The 19,886-nt window shown below is 49.6% G+C and overlaps 3 protein-coding genes across 5 annotated transcripts in view; 1 reads left to right on the top strand and 2 right to left on the bottom strand.

The window, feature by feature from the left end:
- Nucleotides 1-7,981, top strand: part of PIAS1 (protein inhibitor of activated STAT 1) — a 51,827-nt gene extending 43,846 nt beyond the window's left edge. For 2 of the 3 annotated variants that reach the window (XM_085234258.1, XM_085234259.1), the window contains exons 10-14: nucleotides 183-313; nucleotides 600-777; nucleotides 2,004-2,146; nucleotides 2,486-2,523; nucleotides 4,015-7,981. In XM_085234258.1, coding sequence (XP_085090384.1) covers nucleotides 183-313; nucleotides 600-777; nucleotides 2,004-2,146; nucleotides 2,486-2,523; nucleotides 4,015-4,311 — 787 coding nt within the window. In that variant the 3' untranslated portion in view covers nucleotides 4,312-7,981. The remainder of the gene's footprint in view (nucleotides 1-182; nucleotides 314-599; nucleotides 778-2,003; nucleotides 2,147-2,485; nucleotides 2,524-4,014) is intronic. The other variant, XR_002119087.3, reaches the window with a different exon arrangement.
- Nucleotides 7,982-8,988: 1,007 nt separating this feature from the next.
- On the bottom strand, nucleotides 8,989-11,725 carry CALML4 (calmodulin like 4). Its single transcript, XM_085234261.1, has 5 exons — nucleotides 11,604-11,725; nucleotides 11,464-11,494; nucleotides 10,444-10,584; nucleotides 9,855-10,043; nucleotides 8,989-9,281 (listed from the first exon to the last, which is right to left on the bottom strand). The coding sequence occupies exons 1-5, from the start codon at nucleotides 11,604-11,606 to the stop codon at nucleotides 9,184-9,186; spliced, it is 462 nt and encodes a 153-aa protein (XP_085090387.1). The 5' UTR covers nucleotides 11,607-11,725; the 3' UTR covers nucleotides 8,989-9,183.
- Nucleotides 11,726-12,533: 808 nt separating this feature from the next.
- Nucleotides 12,534-18,862, bottom strand: CLN6 (CLN6 transmembrane ER protein). Its single transcript, XM_085234260.1, has 7 exons — nucleotides 18,679-18,862; nucleotides 17,521-17,635; nucleotides 16,860-16,958; nucleotides 14,889-15,077; nucleotides 14,713-14,768; nucleotides 14,224-14,346; nucleotides 12,534-12,920 (listed from the first exon to the last, which is right to left on the bottom strand). The coding sequence occupies exons 1-7, from the start codon at nucleotides 18,759-18,761 to the stop codon at nucleotides 12,632-12,634; spliced, it is 954 nt and encodes a 317-aa protein (XP_085090386.1). The 5' UTR covers nucleotides 18,762-18,862; the 3' UTR covers nucleotides 12,534-12,631.
- Between the last annotated feature and the right edge of the window lie 1,024 nt (nucleotides 18,863-19,886).

Genomic DNA, 19,886 nt, shown 5'->3' on the forward strand with positions numbered 1-19,886 from the left:
ACAGAAAAGCAAAACAGTAACTCCATTTTAATAAGGCAGTGGATGAGGGAAGGATAAAGCAGCAGAAGTTATCAGTCCTTTTTCAAACTTTTCAAATGTAGACTGACTGATAACAAAGATACTGAGTTAGAAATGAGTTATCCTCTTTTTGAGGGTGGATACTAAAAGATTTTGATTGACAGGTTGTTCATGGAAATCCTGAAGTATTGTACAGACTGTGATGAAATTCAGTTTAAGGAGGATGGCTCATGGGCTCCTATGAGATCGAAGAAGGAGGTGCAGGAAGTAACCACATCTTACAATGGAGTTGATGGTGAGTCATGTTTTGGGACGTGTGGACTGAATGTCGGACTGTCTGACTGTGGAGTCAATGCCCCTTTAACTTTGATATGCTTAGTTTTGCTTGTGGTAGCTTTTGGTGCAGGAAAGACTGCTTGAATAATTCCCACTTGGGGCCAGTAGTACTGTTTAAGGAATAAGTAATGTTATGTCAGTTTGCTGTCTCTAAGTTGTTTCTGGAGGCAGTATAGTAAGCTGTGATGAGGTGGTGATTGTAGCATTGTTGTAAACTACAGCTACTGTTGTCTTACCTTGTGCAGGATGCATAAGCTCTTCCTTAGAACATCAGGTGTCTTCTCACCAGCAATCAAACAAAAATAAGAAGGTAGAAGTGATTGATTTGACCATTGATAGCTCGTCAGATGAAGAGGAGGAGGAACCCTCTGCGAAGAGAAGCTGTCCTTCCATATCTCCAGCATCACCAATGAATAATAAGGGGTGAGAGTTAAAAATGCAGGCCAATGCAGAGAGAATGTATTTGCAACAAAACGCTGACGAATTTAGAACTAAAGCATACTTAAATTATTCCCAAAGTTAGTAGTTTGTTACAAAATAATTTGATTGGCTTTCAAAGCCTGAAAAGGTTGGAGTACAAAACGTTAGATGTATATTCTGCTATGTCAAACACACATAGAACACTGTGAAGGATATACAACTCATAAGTGAAGTTGTATGTATACATGCTTTCATAGCTTTGTAAAATTAACATCGTTAAGCGTGTAACATGATGCAGGTTTTTAATTGCATTTGTGAAAACGAGTATAAAATCATGCAAGAGGTTGTGGCTTAGAGGTATGTTTCTGTGGCTTTGGAAATGCTTTCCTTCCATAGAGAAACATAAGAGCAGCACATATGGAGAGTGAGCAGTGAGAAACATACTTGGGTGCGGTATGGGAGCGTGTGGGTTTTGCCAATAACTGCTGCCAGCAGCATAGTAATAAAGAATGTCAGAATAACCTGACTACACCTAAGTAGCCACGCTGTTAATAGCACCTTGTTTACATAAACATGCGGGGATGAAAACTGAAGCTAAACCTGTGTGATCCTGCCTTGAACTGATTTACTTCTCCAGTGATGTTAAACCACTCAGTGATCACTTAAAACTCTTCAAGGCCTTTTTGGCTGTGTTCCATTGTTAATTGCCTTGTAAAGCACGACTGTTAGGCAGACTCGTACCTCCTTTTAGGATACAAGATGCCTTAGGGTTGTCTTGTCCCAGCTTAGGAGCGTATGTAGAATCTTTGTAGTGGAGATCCCTGTACCATTTGAGTGAGTCCATCAGTTTCTTCGGTAAAGATTAAGCTTTGCTTTGCTTTAGTTTTGCTGAACTTCAACAGGTTGGCAGTCTGTCTGGAGCTGAATCAGTTTTCTGATTTAGAAACTTGAAAAAAATTTGGGGAACAGGTGATGCTCAACCTCTCTCCCCTGCAAGACTCACTGAGGTATAGCAGCAGCTTGATGCTTTCTAGAGAAGCTTTGAAATTTAGCAGGGGAGCTGTTACGTGCCTGTCACAATGGTAATACTGCATGCTGAGATTGTTAAATTTGAGAGTAGGCACACCCTGCATGGGACAACAGTAGAAATATAGAAATCTTCAAATGATGTACTTATAGTCTTGGCTTTAAGGTTAAATTTTATCCTTTAAACCTTTTGCTTTTTCTAGTATTTTGAATTTACCCCATCAAGCATCTCCTGTGTCAAGAACACCAAGCCTTCCTGCTGTTGACACCAGTTACATCAACACATCACTTATCCAAGACTACAGGCATCCATTCCATATGACACCTATGCCTTATGACTTGCAAGGTAAGCTTCTGACCATTCATAGCTGTAGGTACAGCTCTCTCAGCAACTGTGACTATTACAAAAGGATTCAAATGTACAGTTGTTTCCCAATCCAGTTGTGCAGAATAATATTTTTACAACCATAGAAGATAAGGTGGTATTTTAAGAGAAAGAAGGTTTAGGTTAGTGTCTTAAGGTGGTAAAAATCTGATTTCTTCTAAGATCTGATGGTAAAGAGAGTCTGAAGTGTCGTTAGTTTTATGCTAATTAAATTTATTTCATTTCAAAATTTGGTGGGAGAAATTGGGAGGTGCTTGTTTGTTTTGAGAAGATTGACTCTTTTTCTTTGGCTCTTTTCAGGTTTAGATTTCTTCCCTTTCCTGTCAGGAGACAATCAGGTAAGTTAAGGAAAATCAAATCATCTGGCAGATTGCTTTTCTGAAAAGGACTTGCTGACTTGGACGTATAGGCGAGGAAAAAGAAATCTGTAACACAGGTGTGAGTGCAGGCAGACTGTACCTTTTTTGTGCACGCAGGATGTAACCAAACATAAGCATTGTCCTAAATATAGGTGCAAGATAAGGCATAACAACAGATAGTCTTCTCTTCAAGGCCTTCAAGCTAGTTAGCTGCAGGTATATTGTGGGACGACCCTTGGCTGTGGCTGAAAGTGCACCAGCCACCTCCTGAGCTTTTACAGACTTGAAGTCTGTGTGACCTGTCTCCATCTGACAGTGCTAGGCCCCATCACTGGGCCTCTTGGCAGTTCTCTATGCAATTTTGAGAGTCAGGACAGCTCTTTTTTTTTTCCTTCCCCTGAGACTGTGTGCCTGCTCACACTTCGCTGCTTTTCTGTAAGCACTTACTGAAATGAGCTGGATTTGGTGCTGGCCTCTGCAGTTCAGGGAACTAAAAAGATCATTCTCAAAAGGATTGGCAAGTCCTCCCACTTGATCACAGTGCCTCCAGTGCGTCCAAGCAAAGAAGTGGACTGGGGTTCACCCACCTTTTGTCTCTACATTCCTGTTCAGCAGCCTCAGATAGGAGAATGGTACTAAAAACAGGGGGACTTCCATGTCATTACAAAGACTGGAGCCTGTTTAACAGAACTTGGATTCACAGAAGCTTTCTTCATATTCAGTAAAAAGACAGACGTGAGAATTACTCCGAAATGAGTATTGCCCAAGTCTGGTGTTGCACTGGCATGGCATAATTGTACCAGTGCTGAGTGTCAGGAAACAAGGCTAAATGGCCTGTGTGGATGTTTCCTCCTAGTGAAAAGAAATATGAAGTGCAGAATTACCATACGGATAGATAGCATTTCAAATCTGGATCTTGGTAATTGAAGTTCTTGCCTTTTGGGGGCTGCCTGTCAAAGACTATCACCTTGGACAGCCCTTGCTGCCTTCTTATGGGCCTAAATGTGCTGTTTCTAAATGTTTATCACAGAAGTATGCTTTCCTCCACCAGCAGTGATTAGCATGTAATTTTACCAGCTGTAGTTGATGACTAATGAGCGGAGGGATGGCAAAATGATTCTTTGAATTTTGGGGAATTTTTCCACTAAAGAATTGTATGGAGAAGTAAAAGAGTGCTTCTGCTTGCCGTTTCTTACTGTTTGCCTGTCTTGCAGTGCCATTGCCTTTCTAGTGTTTTTTCTTACTAATTGCCAGTATTTCCCATTTCTTTTGGCTCTGGAAGTCAGGGGCTGCAGAGGTAAAAGTTCACTGCGTCGATTCGTTTACCTTACAGAAAGGTTGAGTAGACGAGCTGGTGTGAAACCCAGAAGCTGTCAGAGCCCTAGCTTACGAATATATTCTTTTTTTGCTGGTCTGAATCAAAACAATGGTGTCTGAAATGTAACTTGCAAATGTTGTTTTTCCCCCCAGCATTACAACACATCCCTTCTTGCTGCTGCAGCTGCGGCAGTTTCTGCATCAGATGATCAAGAACTCTTACACTCTCGTTTTTTCCCATACACTTCATCTCAGATGTTTCTCGATCAGCTAAATGCAGGAGGAAGCAGTTCTCTGCCAGCCACAAACGGTAGCAATAGTGGCAGTAACAGCAGTCTTGTTTCCTCCAACAGCCTGCGAGAGAATCATGGTCATCCAGTTGCAAGTAGGAGCGGCGCGGACACGGCGTCTATCTTTGGTATCATATCAGACATTATTTCCTTGGACTGATTTTTGGAGAAAACGAACTTGTCAGAGGAAGTCTTTGTGCTTGGTTTTACTTTATGTTAGAAACATAGACAGGTTTTTTTCCTTTTTTAGGGAAAAAAATTTACATGTACAGAGAACAAAACTATATTTTCAGTTTTACTTTTGTATATAAACCTAAGATGGCCTCACTGATAAAAAATAACAAAAAAAAAAAAAACAACACAAAGCAAAACACACACACAAAAAACCCACAAAAACAAGGAACTTCGATTTTCTGGATGCTGAAGATTCTACACCTGTGCATTTGTCATGTGAGTTACTTTTTTTGCCCTTAGTTTGGACACAAATGGCATTATTTTCTTCACAGTAACATAAATGGGAAAAGGAACTGAACTTCTGAAGTTCAAGCTTCTAGGTTTTTTCTTTTTTTTTTTTCTTTTTTTTTTTTTTTTTTTGCCTCTTAGAGACATCTATATTTGGTGGTGGAATGAAATTCCCCCATCCCATTTTGGTGCAGATTTTGTTGTGCTTGAAGTGGAATAAGCCCTACCCAGCCTGTTCCGTACCGTTCCCTCAGTTTGCAGTACATAGCCTTTCAGGAGTGTTTATTTGTCATTTTGTGTTCTATGTGACCCTCTGTTCAGCTGACTTTTAATTCCATGCTTTAATCAAGCATGTTGCAAGCTCGTTAGTGCACCAATTATTCTGGAGGGCCAGACTCAATAAAATGTCAGGCTGAGAAATTTTTTGGCTGTGTTATGTGGGACAAGACCAAATTTGTATAGAATCTAGCCCCAGAGAAAAGCAGTGACACATCTGACTGTAGGTTTTTGTTTCTAACAGCTTACTATGAAATCCTTTTAAAATAACTTAAGATCCTAATCACAGTATTAAGCATGTGTCAGTTTGAAATGTGTGGAGCTGCTTGTGCTTTAAGATCAGCCACGCGTGCAGAACTGGCCCACTGGGTTGGGCCTGTCTTCTGGCTGGGAAAACCTCCTTTCAGCTGCAGTAGATGAAATTTCTGCTTAAAAGTGAACCTGTCAGCAAAAGGAAGAAAATACAAAATGCCAACGCTCTATTGCATGGTTTGTGCAGCTGATAGTGGTCTTGGTACACTGTCTTCTGAGTTCACCTTCACCAAGTTAAGTTGATAGTAAATGTTTAATGTGAGTCTGTTAAACCAAAAAAAAGCCCAGCGCCCTTCCCTGCACTTAAATGAATCTCTGCCTATTGAAGTCTCTTAGGGTTACGGGGTTCCTATTCAGTTTTCTCTTTTTGGCTAGGCAATTATTTTGAGTCCCCATTCCTTTCAGTTCACTGACCTTGCACTTGGAGCCATGTTTGCTTCCTGGTTTCACTTCTTTTTTTCTTTTATTTTTCAGCCATGTGTGACGTAGGAAAATCTTTTTGTAAGAACTGGTGGATCATTTGGGCTGATCCGTTCTTGTTACAGAGAAACTTGTAAATAGCTGGAATGCAGTTTTTCAGGAGATTCTTTAACGTGAGAGTAGGGGGAGGGAAGGAGGTGATTCTCTTGTGTCCCAAAGTCCGCGTCAGAGAGAAATGATTTCCTCTGGTGTGAAAACTATTTTTGTAACTGGTTGAAAGTGCAGGTAACAGGTTTATCAGGAAAGAGAGTGAGGAATACAGAGGTTAGCAGATGCTTGTCTGAGTTTTTAATGTCCCAAGCTGTTGATTGCAGCTGTAGTTGCTTTGAGCATTGACGAGGGCCACCTTTTGCCTATGAAGTTGTCTCAAAATATTGCATTAATTAAAAAAGGAAAAAAAAAAAAAAAAAAAAAAGAAGAAAAAAAAAAGAAAAAAGAAAAAAAAAAGAAAAACACGTTAATCCAAGTAGCATTAGGTATTGCTGTATGATCAGTTGTATGGTTCTTTGAAAGGTTCACATGATTATGTGGCATCAAAATTGTTTTTAGTGTTTTTACAGCATCCCTCTGCCACTAAATAGTTGACTTGAATTTTGAAAACAAACGTTTGTGTTTATATGTATATGTGTGTGTATATATGTATTTATAGATCTGTGTGTGTGAGTTAAAAGTGAGTTAAATAGTTTTTCCCATGCATGTGTATTTCATACATATCTGGCTGATATATATATATATATTTCACCATACACCAATTTTATAATTTATTAAATGTCAGTTAAAAAAAAAAAATAAAATAAAAGGATAGAAAATGGGAAATACTTATTTTTTAAACTCAGTCTGATTTCGAAGTGATTAAACCTACATTAGGAATATGTCTCATACATTTTAGTCGTGAGTACTGCCCGGTACCGCAGAGCAGCCGCGTCCTGTCCGTACCTTTTGTAAAGCGGAGCACCCAGAGACGTTTGCAGAGCTCAGCGAGGCAATGTTCCCACTGACTGAACAGTGTGCTGAAGAGGAGCTGAGGAGCAGCCCGCGTCCGTTTCCACCACGGTATTAAAATCTTTTTCATTCACATATAAAAGCAATTGTGGCGAGCGTGGTAAGACAGGATCTGGCATCTTGCTGCCCGCGCTTGGAGAGTGAGGCCGCCTGGTGATGTCTTCCACTCCTCCTGCGTTGCCCTGAAGGGAAGGAAGGCTGCTCGGTTTGCTGCTGCCATCTCCGACCTCGTTGCTCTGCAAAGAAGGGAGAGAAACGTTCCCGAAACTCTTTGCGGTGTGAATCCCATATGCTTTGAGTATTCATGTTTCACGCTGGGGTGTGCTGTATAGTCGATAATCTCTGTGCCTCTGACCACAGTTAACGTGACTTGGTAGAAGTCTCAGTCTGAGTTCTCAAAGTTCCCTGCAAATGGAACTTCGATCTCCCCCGTCAGGTTGCCGGTGAGAAGAGCTGCTGCAAAGTGCTGCGGTGCGTGCCTGCTGGTGTGGGGCAGCCGCGGTCCTGCGCTGGTGCTTCGTGACCCTGAGTTCCTGCAGGGGAGGGATGGGGGTGGGTGCTCTGTGCGGGCTCAGGGTGAGCACACAGCGAGGGCTGGACGTGCCTTTGGGGCCTGGTGGGCATCACTGCTGCGTTGTAAGGGAAGAAACCACCACGTTGAACTCCAGTCTGCACCAGATTGCATTGAGAGCGTGTTGGTGCTGTCACCATCACAGGTGTGGTAGCAGCCCCAGGCCGACCCACTGCTCCCCTGCAGGGTGCCTGAATGGATGCAGGGCTGATGGGCGGCCATGGAGCGGTGCCCATCCGCAGCGCTGTGGGGAGAGCAGTGGGATGGGAATCCCTCACTGCAGGTTCACATTTCAGGGTTTTAAGCACATTTTAAATATATTCAGAAAGGGTTTTGTTTTGTCAGTGTAACTGTTTTGGTTTTTTTCCTTTCTTTTTTTAAACAGAGCTTAGATTTCTAACAAGGGAAAATTGCTGGTGGTCCCCCAAAGTGCTGCTGTTAATTGTTTTAATTAACAAAGGGAAAAAAAAATGTATATAAGCAGAATATTAAAATGACCATTAACTCAGATCTGTCATTCATTGCCTTAAAACTTTCTCGTAGTTTCCATACGGCATGCCAAACCAGTACATGGCTTTTAAAGATGTATAGTAGACCAATGTCAGTTTGTATAAAAGTACCAAGTGAAAATATTTATTATATGCATTGGAAAAAAACAAATGGTTTACCTATTGAATGTTACCTGTTTATGTAGAACTCTTTAGATGTAATAAAAAGCATTCGGCTACATTGTGTTTCCTACAGCCACACACAGCAGGGGGGAGGCTGGGGGGCTGGGGGTCTTTGGTGGCCCAGGACCCTGTGAGCAGGAATGCTTTGCTGCTGTAGCATGCAGTGATTCATGCTGGTGCCTCGCAGCTCTGACCGTGCTGCTGGGGTGGTGGAAGAGATGTGCTCACACTTTGCTTTCTAACCAGTTGTGTGCTGCTCGAGTTCCTGCCTGACTTCAGGGGTTGTGTGATGGCGTTGGAGCTGTGATGGTTTTGCAGCTGTGCTGGGTGCCTTCGAGGGCCTAAAGGCACTGCACTGACTGCTGCTGTGAGGGTTTCCCTGCTGGTTGTCTCACAAATGGAGCAGGGAGTGTGTTGGTTGCTGCAGAATGAATGAGAAGAGGGGGAGGCAGTGGGGACGTGCACAGAGCCCATCCCTGCTTGGGCTTCAGGGCTCTGCTGTGTGCTGCCCTCAGTCCTCAGCTGTGCTGCCATGCTACGGGTGGGATGAACACTGACTGCTCTGGATCACATCAGCTTTAAGCAGTCTAGAGATGGGTTTTGCTTGATTTTGGTTGGGTTTTTTTTTTGGCTATTGTGGAAAGTTGGATTTCTGTAGCCTGTTTTCCCTGCCAGACACCTCCAGAAGCGTGTTCCAGCCCAGCCCGGTGCTCGGTGGCAGACCCAGGTGCTGCCTGAATGCAGGGGCAACTGAACAGCACTGAGAGCTGTGTGATGCTGCACCTGAGCAGAGCGCAACGCTGCAGGGATGTGGTGTGCTGCAGGAGGGGAGAAATGAGAACTGCCACACTTGGAGGCTGGCAGTGTCCCCTGCAGCCAACAGGCATCGTGCCCAGCGCAGGCTGCATCCCTCCTACGTGCAGCAGTGCTGTTGGCAGCATCTGGCTGGGAGCTCTGCTGCTGGGTCAGGCTGTGGGGCCTGGCAGTGTGAGCACAGCAGGACACGGCTGTAGGTTTGCTGTACGATAGAAGCGTTGTGAAGCACGATGCTTTTGCCACAAGGGAACGTCACACCTCATTTATTTAAATATCAGCTCACATTTTGAGAGAGCGTTTCTCTGGGGGTGGGGGGGGTCCTGGGGAAGTGCAGCCCCTGGGTTCCCAAAGGCAAAGGATGATTCCTGAGTGCAGGTGGCGATGAGGAAAGACGGAGTGAAGAGAAGTTGCAGGTCTTGCTGCTCACAAACCCCTCCTGCTGTCAGTAATCGACTGCAGGGAGGCAAATGGTGCGGGTGAACTCTTCGTATTTGATTGTTCCATTCGGTCCGATTTTGGCTTCTTTCAGCAGGTCATCGACTGCAAGGAAACAAAAGGAAACACAAGGCTGAATTTGTATTGGGTGTAGGTGAGTGGTATTGTGCTGCTTGAAAGAAAAGGAACGTGGGAGGTGGGTTTTTGAGGTGGTCAGGCTCTGTTGGAGGTGCCGTCCAGTCTGCGGTTACCGGACCTAGGAATGCTCTTGTGAGCAGGCCGAAGCACTCAGCTCCTCCTCTCAAAGAGAGCGTCCTGCTGGTGTAATTAATTCCTTAATTGAAAAATAATGAACGATTCTCAGAACACTTAATAAGGGGAGGGGAGAAGGGGTCTGTTCTCATTGGGTCAGAGCACACTGAGTTACAGCACAGCAGAGGTGGGATAGGGTCAGTTCAGCATCAGGTGCTTTTAACTGCTGTCCTCCTGCACGGACAGCCGTTGTTTGGACCAGGTCCCAATGGTGGTGGCCATGGGGTGGCAGCAGCATGGTGAGCCCATGCAGATGGATGTGCAATTAGGAACAGCACGCTAATGAGGCTGTGGGAGCGCTCTGTGTGCATGGATAGGACAGGGGGACGGGGAAGAGAGGGAGTGGGAGGTCTGAAGCTGCCGTACCCTCTTCCTCGGACAGTTTCTCCCCCAGTCGTGTCAGCTTTGCCCGCAGCTCAGCAGCAGAGATCAGCCCTCGCTTCTCCCGATCGATCATGGCCAGCGCCGTCAGGATCTCCTTCTCAGGCTCCTCCTGCTTCATCTGCCTGTACATGATGTTCAGGAAGGTGGAGAAGTCCAGCTCTGCATTGCGCTCTGGCAGAAGGGAGAGCACGGGAGAAGGGCTCAGCTCTCTGGGCTCTGGGGTAGTTCTACCACTTCCCACATCCCCCATCTTCCCTTCTTGGAGCTCCTCCTGGTTTTTGTCTGACGGGGGGAGCACTGCTGGTGGTTCCCACAGCCCACGTACAGCTGTTCTCTTTTGCCCAGCCCGGAGCCCCCCACCTATGTGCCAGGTCCTGGGGCGCACAGTGACACACAGCCCCCTCCTCCACTCCCATCATCTCCCAGCTCCAGAAAATCAACGTTTTAACCACAAAATAGCCCCAGCCACCTCCCGCTAGCATCAGCCAGCTTCGCTCCCTGTGCCCTTCCTCTCAGACCCATTTTAGGATGTGTTTTCAGGCTGATTTTGGGATGTGTGTTTGGGACTCACCGATCTTGTGCAGGTGCAGGTGCCGCTGCGCCTCAGCCGGCGTGGGGCTGACCCCCAGGCAGCGCATCACAGCCAGCAAGTCTGCAGCCCTGATCTTCCCTTTGTGGTTCTTGTCGTAGAGCGAAAAGCACTCCTTGAACTCTAATTAAAAGCCAAAAGTCTCTGTTATGGCGAAGGAGGGGATCGGGTGGCTGTGTCGGGTGTCTCCTTACCCTGTGGTGCAGGGAGGGGAGGACTGAAGTCTGGGATGAGGGTGGGATTGGGGATCCCGGAGGATCTTTTCCAACCTTCCCTGCTCTATGGTTCTGTATCAGGTAACGGCCTCAGGTCGTGTTTGGGTTGGATACAGAGGAACGGTTTCTTTTCCAAGAGAGAAGTAATGAATTGACACAGGCCGCCCTGGCAGCGGGGCCGGTCCCCATCCCTGGGGCTGTTCAGAACCGCGGGGCTGCGGCACTGAGGGATGTGGGCAGGGGTGGGGTGGACTGGGTTGGGGTTGGGGATCTTGGAGACTTTTTCCAACCTCAGGGAAATTTGCGATTCTGTTATTAAAGTGCCAAAAGTAATTAAAACTCCAGGTTTGCAAAGCAGGAAGGGATGGAGCGTGGCACGACCCCCCCCGAGGTCCCCCTCCCCGCCCTCCCACAGTGGGGCCGCGGCCCCGGCTCCCCCCGCCGCGATCCCGCTGAGCAGATCGGCCATAATACTCTTATTGCACTGCGGCACTGCTGTGCACGGCCTGCCCCCGCCCCCAACCCCTCCTCGGGGCCCCTTCCGCGGCGGGGGGGGCCCTGGTCCCTCGTCCCGTCCCCCCCCCCCCCAACGGCTGGCAGCCGGGTTTGTCCCTGTGATCCCACCGCAGCTGAAACCTTTCTGCCTATGGTGCCTCCCCAGACCCATGGGGGGGGTAGAAGGCACGGGGGGAGGGGAGATTGCTCGGAGAAAAAGGAGGGGGCAACACCCTCTGCTGCGAGGGTCTGCTGCTGGAAAGTGGGAATAACAGCAATAATAAATACATACCATTAATTTGGTCCTGGGACAGAAACTTGGCCTGCAGGGAGGGAGAGGAGAAAAACAGAAAAGAACCAAAACTTGAACATCGTTATGGGGACGCGGCGCAGCGCGGTGCGCCCCCCCCCGGCCCCCCTCCCCCCCCTCACCATGGCGGAGCTCCGCGGGTCGCTCCGCGCGGCGCGGAAGGGCCGAAGTCCGGCGGGCGGGGCGGGGAGGGCTGAAATAACAGCCGGAGCGGGGCGGGAGGCGGAGGGGGGGGGGTCGGGTGGTTCTGCTCGGCTTTTTTCTCTCCTTTTCCTCTTCTTTTCTTTCCTTTTCTTCTTTTTTCTTCTCTTTTCCTTTTTTCCCTTTTTCCTTTTTTTCCCTCCTTTTTCTTCCTCCTTTCTTCCTCCTCCTTTTTTTCTTCCTTTTTATTTTTCTTTTCTTCCTCTTCTCCCCCTTTTTTCCTTTTATTTTCTTTTATTTTCTTCTCTTTTTTCTCCTTTTCTTCTCCTCCTTTTTTCTTCCTTTTTTTCTCCTTTTCTTTTCCCCCTTTTTTCCTCCCCCCTTCTTCCCCCCTTTATTTTCCTCCTCCTTTTCCTCCTCTTTTCCCTCTTTTTTCCTCTTTTCCTTTTTTTTCCTTTTCCTTTTTTTTTTTTCTTCTCTTTTTTTTTTTTTTTTTTGGTAGGGTTGACTGTTTTCTATAAAAATGCTGAACAGACATTACAGCTCGACCCTAAATCATTATTCCCACATATGTATGTATCATAACGTTTCCCGAATAAGCAATAAACCAAAGAGCAAGACCACAATATATAATAATACATCAACATCTTGTAATGCATCACAGAATGGTTGGGTTGGAAGGGACCCCAAAACCTCCCCATGATGTGAGCTCAGCTCAATCTGCCCAGAACCCCACCAGGGCTGGGCACAGCAGCAGCCCCCCCCGCTGATCCCCACCCCCAGCACTGCTCCAGCACAGCCAATCCTCCCCTGCAGCCCCCACCTCCGTGAGGCCGCAGCTCCAGGAGCTGAATACTGCAGGTGAGCTCCTAGCAAAGCCCCCCGGCTGACAGCATTCACCTTGCAGCCAATGTCGGGCAAAGGATTTATTTGAAATACCTCTACATTAGAAAAACTAGATTTTATTTATTTTTTTTTTTTCCTTTGATTCGCTCCGAAATATCAAAACCTACAAACTCTCCTTCGCCGCGTGGAGGTTGCTCATGTGCAGGGTGTAAAAAGCCCACGGCTCGGGGATGTAAATCACCCCGGGGTATTTCTTCCTGAGGGTTTTGTCGTTCCACAGCCACACCACCCACACAGCAATCAGAACCAAGGTGATGATGAACGAGTAGAAGAGGAAGAGCCCGTTGCTGTCCAACACCAGCCCTTTGCGCTTCTGGTGCATCACCAAAGCCATCATGGCGAAGAAAGTGAAGATGTAGAGGATGAAGATCTGCCCCTCGGTCACGAGGTACCTGCAAAGCAAAGCACCTGTAAGTGTTCACCCCAAAACACGTGCCAGCCTGCAGTGTCGTCCAAAAGGTTTGTACTGATGGTAGGAGCCCATTGCAAGCACCCTACAACGTTTTTTCCCCATTAAAGCAGCTGTTTGGGTTGGTGTTCTCCCTGCTTGGCTCCAAATGGGATACATGGCACTTGTTGGCAGCCCAGAAATGCATTTCTCCACACTTAGGAGCAGAGAAATGGCTGCGGTGAGTCCTGAAAGCTTAAGGAAAAGGCTGGGGGGGGAAGCAGAGCTCTCGTACTTCCCTGGCTCTGGTTTGTGTCTATGGGAAATGGTGAGGATTTGGTCCTTGTCTCAGAAATGGGAAGGATTTGGTTCCTGTCCATGGGAAACCTGAGGAACTGTTACCCACGGCTTGTTACCCATTTGTTTTCTCCTGCACCACGCAGAACCATGAGTGTAAATCAGGGTGCTGCACTCATTTGGGAGAGTGCAGAGAGGCAGCAAACTCATGGGGAGTGTTGGAAGCCAGGTACTGTTTTGGGTACCAGCCCCCAGGAGCCCGTGGGGTGGGGGCACCCATGGATGCCTGCCTGTGGGGAGCTGTGCTGAGGATTGGTTGGGTGCTGGTGGGTGGAACTGTGCTCAGTGCATCTTAAATTGTTTTCCTTGGAATGGCAGAGACTCAGCTGATGTATTTAAAGGCAGAGCAGCGGGGTAAGTGGGAACTGACCAAATCATCCTGATGATTTTGACGATCAAAAATTAATTTACTGTATGAGAACAGCCTCAGCAGGGGTCAAAGCCACAGGCGCAGTCACTGACAATGAGTGGGAAGTTGTTTGGCTGCCACCAGGGAAGTTGTCTTCTGGGAAGAGGAGGCTAATGAATATGGGAAATAAATAAGACCTCTCTCAAAAGGCCATTTAGCCCTGCAGGATGTGTTGGTGTTCATCCCTGTGCTCCAGGGAAAGTGGCACCAGGAGCACCCCAACGCCATGCAGATCTGTCTGCCCACAGCACGGGGGGGTGGGAGATCAGTCTGCAGCTGTACAGACCTCGTGCTGGGATTCCTAAGGAATAGAAGAGCAGGAAAAGCACAGGATGCCAGCAGGTAGGGCTGGGACAGCTGTGCCAGTGGGGGGAGCGACACAGTGGGTGACAAACACCCCAAACTGGGACAGGGACACGCAGTGCTGAAGTGGTCCCAGCTCTCAAAGGCTCATTGAAAGGTGATTTGATTGGATTTTCCAGCTTGGCACGGGAGCTGCAGCTCTGCCCTGGCACCCCCAGAGCCCCAGTGGGGCACTCACCAGTAATAGAGGCTGCTCGGCCCCGTCAGCAGCAGTGCAGACACTGGCATCCTGCTCTCATCCTCGTCGGGTGTGAAGCAGCCGGTGAAGTATATGAAGAGGATCAGGAAGAAGGGGATGTACCTGGGGGCAGAGGCAGCCTGGGGTGAGTTTGGGGCTCAGAGCCCTGTTTTATGTCCCATTCCCTCCCCACTGTGACCATTCATTAGTGTGATCATCTCGACAAATGAGCAGGGTGCGGGTGGTCATCAGTTTACATTTTTGGAGCAGAACTGTCAGTGAATCTGAAAGAGGAGGGGGGAACAGTGCTGCTCTGCTGCTCCCCATGGCTGCACGTCCCCAAAATGACAGGGATCGAAAAAAGCTGGCAGAAATGGGCAGCATTTGGAGGGAGAGATCCCTGCAAGCACCCCAGCGGAGCGCGGCGAGCAGCTCTGCCCCTCAGTGCATCGTTCTGAGCCCTCCAGATCAAGCCTGCAAAGCGCTTACCACATTGAGTGACCCAAATACTCGTCGTAGTAATACAGCAGCTCAAAGGAATCAATCTGCAACGCAACGGAACAGATTCAAAAGGGCAGAGAGGGCACACGGCACGCTCCCAAATAGGAACAAGCAACAATGATGATGATTATTTTTTAAGCCTCGATATAAAGAAGTGGCTTTACCAGCGTCTCTGGCTTCAGGTTCCTGATGATGGGGTTCTCCCTGACGGACAGGTGGTGCTGATAGCCACTGAAGATCAGGCGGTGGTTGACGGAGTCGCCCACCAGGTGGATGCTGGCACCCATCACGAACGTGATGATGCTGACGTACACCATGGAGCGTGGCAGCGTCTTTGGGGAGCGCTCGATGAGCTGACAAAGGAGACACTGAGCAGTGAGGAGGGACAAAGGGACAAATTCACCCCTCTCCCGCCTTGCAAAAGTCACCCGCGCCACGCAGAGACCTGCAGAAAAGCACAGCCTGTGCAGCTTTCTGTTCCCAGCATGCGTTCCATCCCTTTTTGGGATGATAAATCACATTTTGGGGCACCCACACCTGAGCCACCGCTCACACTGAGCCACGACTCCCAGCCAGGACACCCAGCAACTCCTTCCCCAGACGCGACCAAGAGCATCGTTCACCAGCCACAAAGCAGCAGCTGCTGGCCCTCCTCCCCTCGTGCTTCCAGCAGCCTTTCTGTGCCCTCCAGCGGTGAGAGGGACCTCCCGCACCGCTCCCCAGTGCCGCATCCCCGTGCAGGGAGCTCTGCTGGGTTGTTTGGTCTCCTTTCTTCCTAATGGAAGTGGATCCCTCCCTCTCTTTCTGCTCCTGAAGTGGAGCGGAATGAGCCCTCCTTCATTTCAGCCTCAGCCGCTGTGGGCAGGGAAGCGTCGTCCCTCATAGCCTGGGGATGGGGAAGGTCTCAGAGCCCACCAGGGGGAGATACGGCAGTGCTGGGACCCAGCAAACCCTGCGCTGCCAAAGCAGCTTTGCAGCCCTTCGTCTGCGCGAATGCAGAAAAGCTCCTTATTTGTATTTAATTCTGAGGCTTAACTTTCCCTCTCTCTAACGGCTGCCACTGTCGCAGGGTTCGGGGAGCTCCCATCTGGTGTAGGAAGAAGGGCAGAGGTGTCCTTTAGGGCTACACGGGGTGACCACAGCAGCAAACTGTGACCTGTGGAGCACTGAGCTCCCAGAGGCTGGCTGTGCCACTCAGCACAGCTCACACTGAGTGTGAAAGTGCCCACAGCCCCACCAGGACTGGGACTGAGCTTTCCTTTCCAGCCCCAATGGAGTTCAATCACTCCCAAACTCAGGACAGAATCATTTCCATCTCGGGACGTAATTCAATTCCTGGCTAACGAAGGTTAAAATATATTTATAATTGCTTTTTTGTATCTCCTCACTGCCAAGTGTTTCACAGGAAAAGATTCCCTGTGACAGGACAGTCCTTAACCTGAAAACGTAGCTGCAAGATCTGGTGGCTGGATGAATTTGAGCTACAGACACAGCTCTGATGCTGAACAGCAAGTGGAATTAAGCACTGAACAACTTGGGAAACCTGCTGCAGTTCCAGCTGCCCCGTAAGGTCTGGGTGGGTGCTGTCTTAACACAGCACCGTGGGGAGAAGAGCTTTGGTTCTGAATGTGGAGCTCAAGGGTGAAGCGACGTGCTTTTACATGCAGGGAGCATGTGAACAAGCAAAGGGATTTCTCCTGGGCTCCGACTTCGGCAGCCTTCCCCTTGAATCAGAGCTTCTGTCAGAGGCTGAGCCATGTGGGTGCAGAATGTGGTCAGACCGGCTTTGTTCCAGCTGACGGCACACGGACGGGAAAGCAGCCTGACTCCCACGAGCTCACAGCCACCAAACTGCCTCAAAGCGGGAGAAAAAACCTCAAAAGCCCCACCTGTGGCTTACGGCCGGCGGGTGGGGAATTGCTGGAAAGGCGAAAATAGTTTCCAGGGTGCAGAAAGGTGAGGAGGTGGTCGTGGGCTGCACGGAGGCGGGCAGTGCCTCAGTCCTGAGCAGCCGGCATCCTCAGTTCCTTCTGCAGAGCACAGGGAGGGCTCAGTGGTGGTTGGTGAGTGGTTTCACCTGAGGAGAAGTGCCACTTGCCCCGCTCTTACAGCCGGCAGCGTTAAGAATGGTTTACCTTTAGCAGAAGAAACGGAGTTATAACATTGTAAGCCATGTGGAAATAATCTCCGGCACTCGGTTTGTTCAGGGGAAACCACTCCAGCGGCAGGATTATCTGAGGAGAGGGGGAAAAAGATGCATCAGTGCACACCCATGGTCCAGCTCGCCTTACCACACCTTGCTTTGGGAGCACTCACAGCCCCACACCTGCTTTGGGATGGGAACAGAGCAGAGCTTGGCTCGGGGCTATGGCTGCTGGTGGCTGCTGGCCTGCAGTCTGGTGGCCAGCTCTGCGATGCTTCACATTGCTGTTAATAATGGGGAGCTGTTCTTGTAGGGAGCCTCTCTGCTGGCACCACTGGGATACAGGAGCTAAAGGAACGGTTGAATCTCAGCTGTGCACTCCCGCAGTGCTGAGAAAGCACTGAGAAACCCAACAGCAGTGATCTGTGCTAACGCTCTGTCCTGTTCAGGTGCCAGCACTAAAAAACCCTCATTTTTTAGGGCAAAGGCCCCAAAAAACCTCCTGCCACATGCTATGTAGAGAGCAAGAGCCCCACGTTCAAGACGTGCAGGCAAAGGGACGGAGATGAGCAGCAGAAACATCACAGGTATTATGAAAAAGTAAACCTATGGGCTGGGGATGCACCAGCACTGCTCTGCCACCCCCAGCTCACCATGGCGATGGGACGGCCGAAGTCCAGCACCCAGTTCTGCAGTGTGAAGTAGAACCAGAGGTCGAGGTGGAACGGGGAGGTCTTGGAGGTGTCCTCGTTCTTTGCTGCCCCATGCCTGGTAGGGACAGAAGGAGAAATCAGCCCCGTGGGGATGGGGAAGGCAGGAGGAGGCTGCAGGGCTGCGTGTCCAGCCAGAGTCTGTGCTTTGCTGCTGGGTGAGTTGGGATCAGTGCTGTGTATGTACAGAGCTGGGACTCTGAGCAGAGGAGGAGGCAGCACGGAAAGGTAAAGCATCAGGAATAAAAACCCACACGTCTCTTATGAAGGCTCTCCCTGGCTGAGGTGGGGGCACAAAAGCAGGATGCGAAGCCCGAATGCTGAATTAAGTGCAACTATTTTTAACTTCTGTGTGACAAAACAAAGCTCCCACCACGCTTCCAATGCTAAAAAAAAAAAAAAAGAAAAAAAAAGAAAAAAGTGTCGAATGCTATGAAAGTACTCAATGTAAAAAAGTATTGAATGCAAGAAAGCGTTCCTGCCCTGCGGTGCTCCAGCACGGGGATGGTCCGGCCACACGGTCAGCGTCAGTCTTTGCTCTCAGGCTCATCCCGTGCCCTGCCCCTGCAGAACCGCCCCACTGAGCCCATTCCTCCAGGCAGTCCCCCGGACTTCATCTCCCTACGGCAAGGGAAAGCAGCTGCTTTAGGGCCAAGGTGCCACGTGCTCCTTTGGGGTGCTGAGAGCAGAGCCCCGAGCTGAGCACGGAGCTGTGGGATGGATGGCGGTACCCTGGAGGGTCGGGATGAGCCTGAGAGACCCGTGGTTCCCTTAAGAAGTTGCCATGAAGTCGGGGGCACCCAACCGCCAGGGATGCCCGGAGCACTGCAGCATCTCGGATGAGGAGGTGGTACCCGGCAGGAGCCGGGCTGGGCCGGGGGTCTGCGTGGGACCGGAGGGATCCACACCGATCCAGGGAGCGGTCAGGGTGATGTGTGTAGGGAGGGAGCTGCGTGGAGTTGGCCATCCGATACAGCCAGGATGGGCTGGGCGCTCCGAGTGATGCCGCGGGGATCCCAGGGATGGTGCCGGGAGCTCTGGGCACGACGGGCCGCCCCCCTGTCCGCATCCCCCCCCCCGCACCCTTCCCCTGCCGCTCACCTGCCCGCGTAGAGCGGCCCGGAGGGCTGCGGGGAGCCCGGAGCCGCCGCCGGGAACGGCCGCCGCCGCGCCGAGCCCTGCATGCGCCCGCCCGGCTCGGCTCGGCTCGGCTCGGCTCGGCTCAGCACGGCGCGGTGCTGCTCCGCCCGGGCCCCGCCTCGGCGCTGGGGGAGGGCGGGCGGCTGCGCGGCTGCGGGCGGCGGGACGGGCGGAGGGAGCGGCCGGGGGGAGCCGGGGCTGGGGGTCGTCGGAGCGGCTGTAATGGGCTTCGTTATTGCGACTCTTCGTATTTGTATTCTGCGTATTTTCGTTATTGTGACGTTCGTTGTTATTTTTATTGTTTTTTGTCGTGATTGTTTTTAATTATTTCTTTCAAACGACGATCGTTACCGCCTCCATGATCCTCCTGTCCCCCTCTTCATGCACCCTGGTACGGGAAGCAGCTGGCCAGCACGCTGCTGCCGCCTCTGCACGCGATGCTGCCCTGCAGGATGAGTGCCAGGGCTGAAATCCACCCCAAAATCGGGAGCAGGCGCTGCTCTGTTGGCTCAGCACCGCTCTCCTGCCTCATCCAGCTATCGGAGTAGAGAGATAGTGCACAGAAAACCCTCCAAGCCCTCAATCGTCCCCTTTATTCCACATAGAAATTTTAGGCAGCTCGTTTTATTTCCCTGTCCAAATAATTTCCCTGCTCAGATAATCCTTGCTATTTTTGAAATAGAGGAAGGAGAGAGAGACGATTTTTAACTCCCTAAGTGCTCTTTAGAAATAAAACTATTGGTCCCGAAGTGCCACCACATGCACTGATGTGAGTCCTCACCTGGTCGAGGAAATGAGAGTTGGAAGTGGGAAAAGGCTGACGGAGTGCAAACACTGCCTCACACAATTGGCACAAAGGTGCAACCCGGTGAGTTAGGAGATGCTGATCACAGAATCACCAAACCGCCTGGATTGGAAAAGACCTTAAAGATCACAGAGTTCTAAACCTCCTGATGCTGTGCTGCCTTCTGTGCGCACGGCCCCAGTATTTGCTGCTGGGCTGGGACGACAGAGCTCTCTTTGCAGAGTATGAGGCTGGAAGTGTTTGCAGGCTGTGCCACAGCTTGCGTGATGATGACCTGAGGTCCTGACAGCACCGAGCATGTCAGGAGTGGCTGCCATGAGGCTGCAGAATGGAGCTAGTTTCTCCCTTCGTGGTTGTTTGTGCA

This window comes from Meleagris gallopavo, chromosome 12, assembly GCF_905368555.1.
Source record: "Meleagris gallopavo chromosome 12, MGAL_WU_HG_1.1, whole genome shotgun sequence".
NCBI lineage: Eukaryota > Metazoa > Chordata > Aves > Galliformes > Phasianidae > Meleagris > Meleagris gallopavo.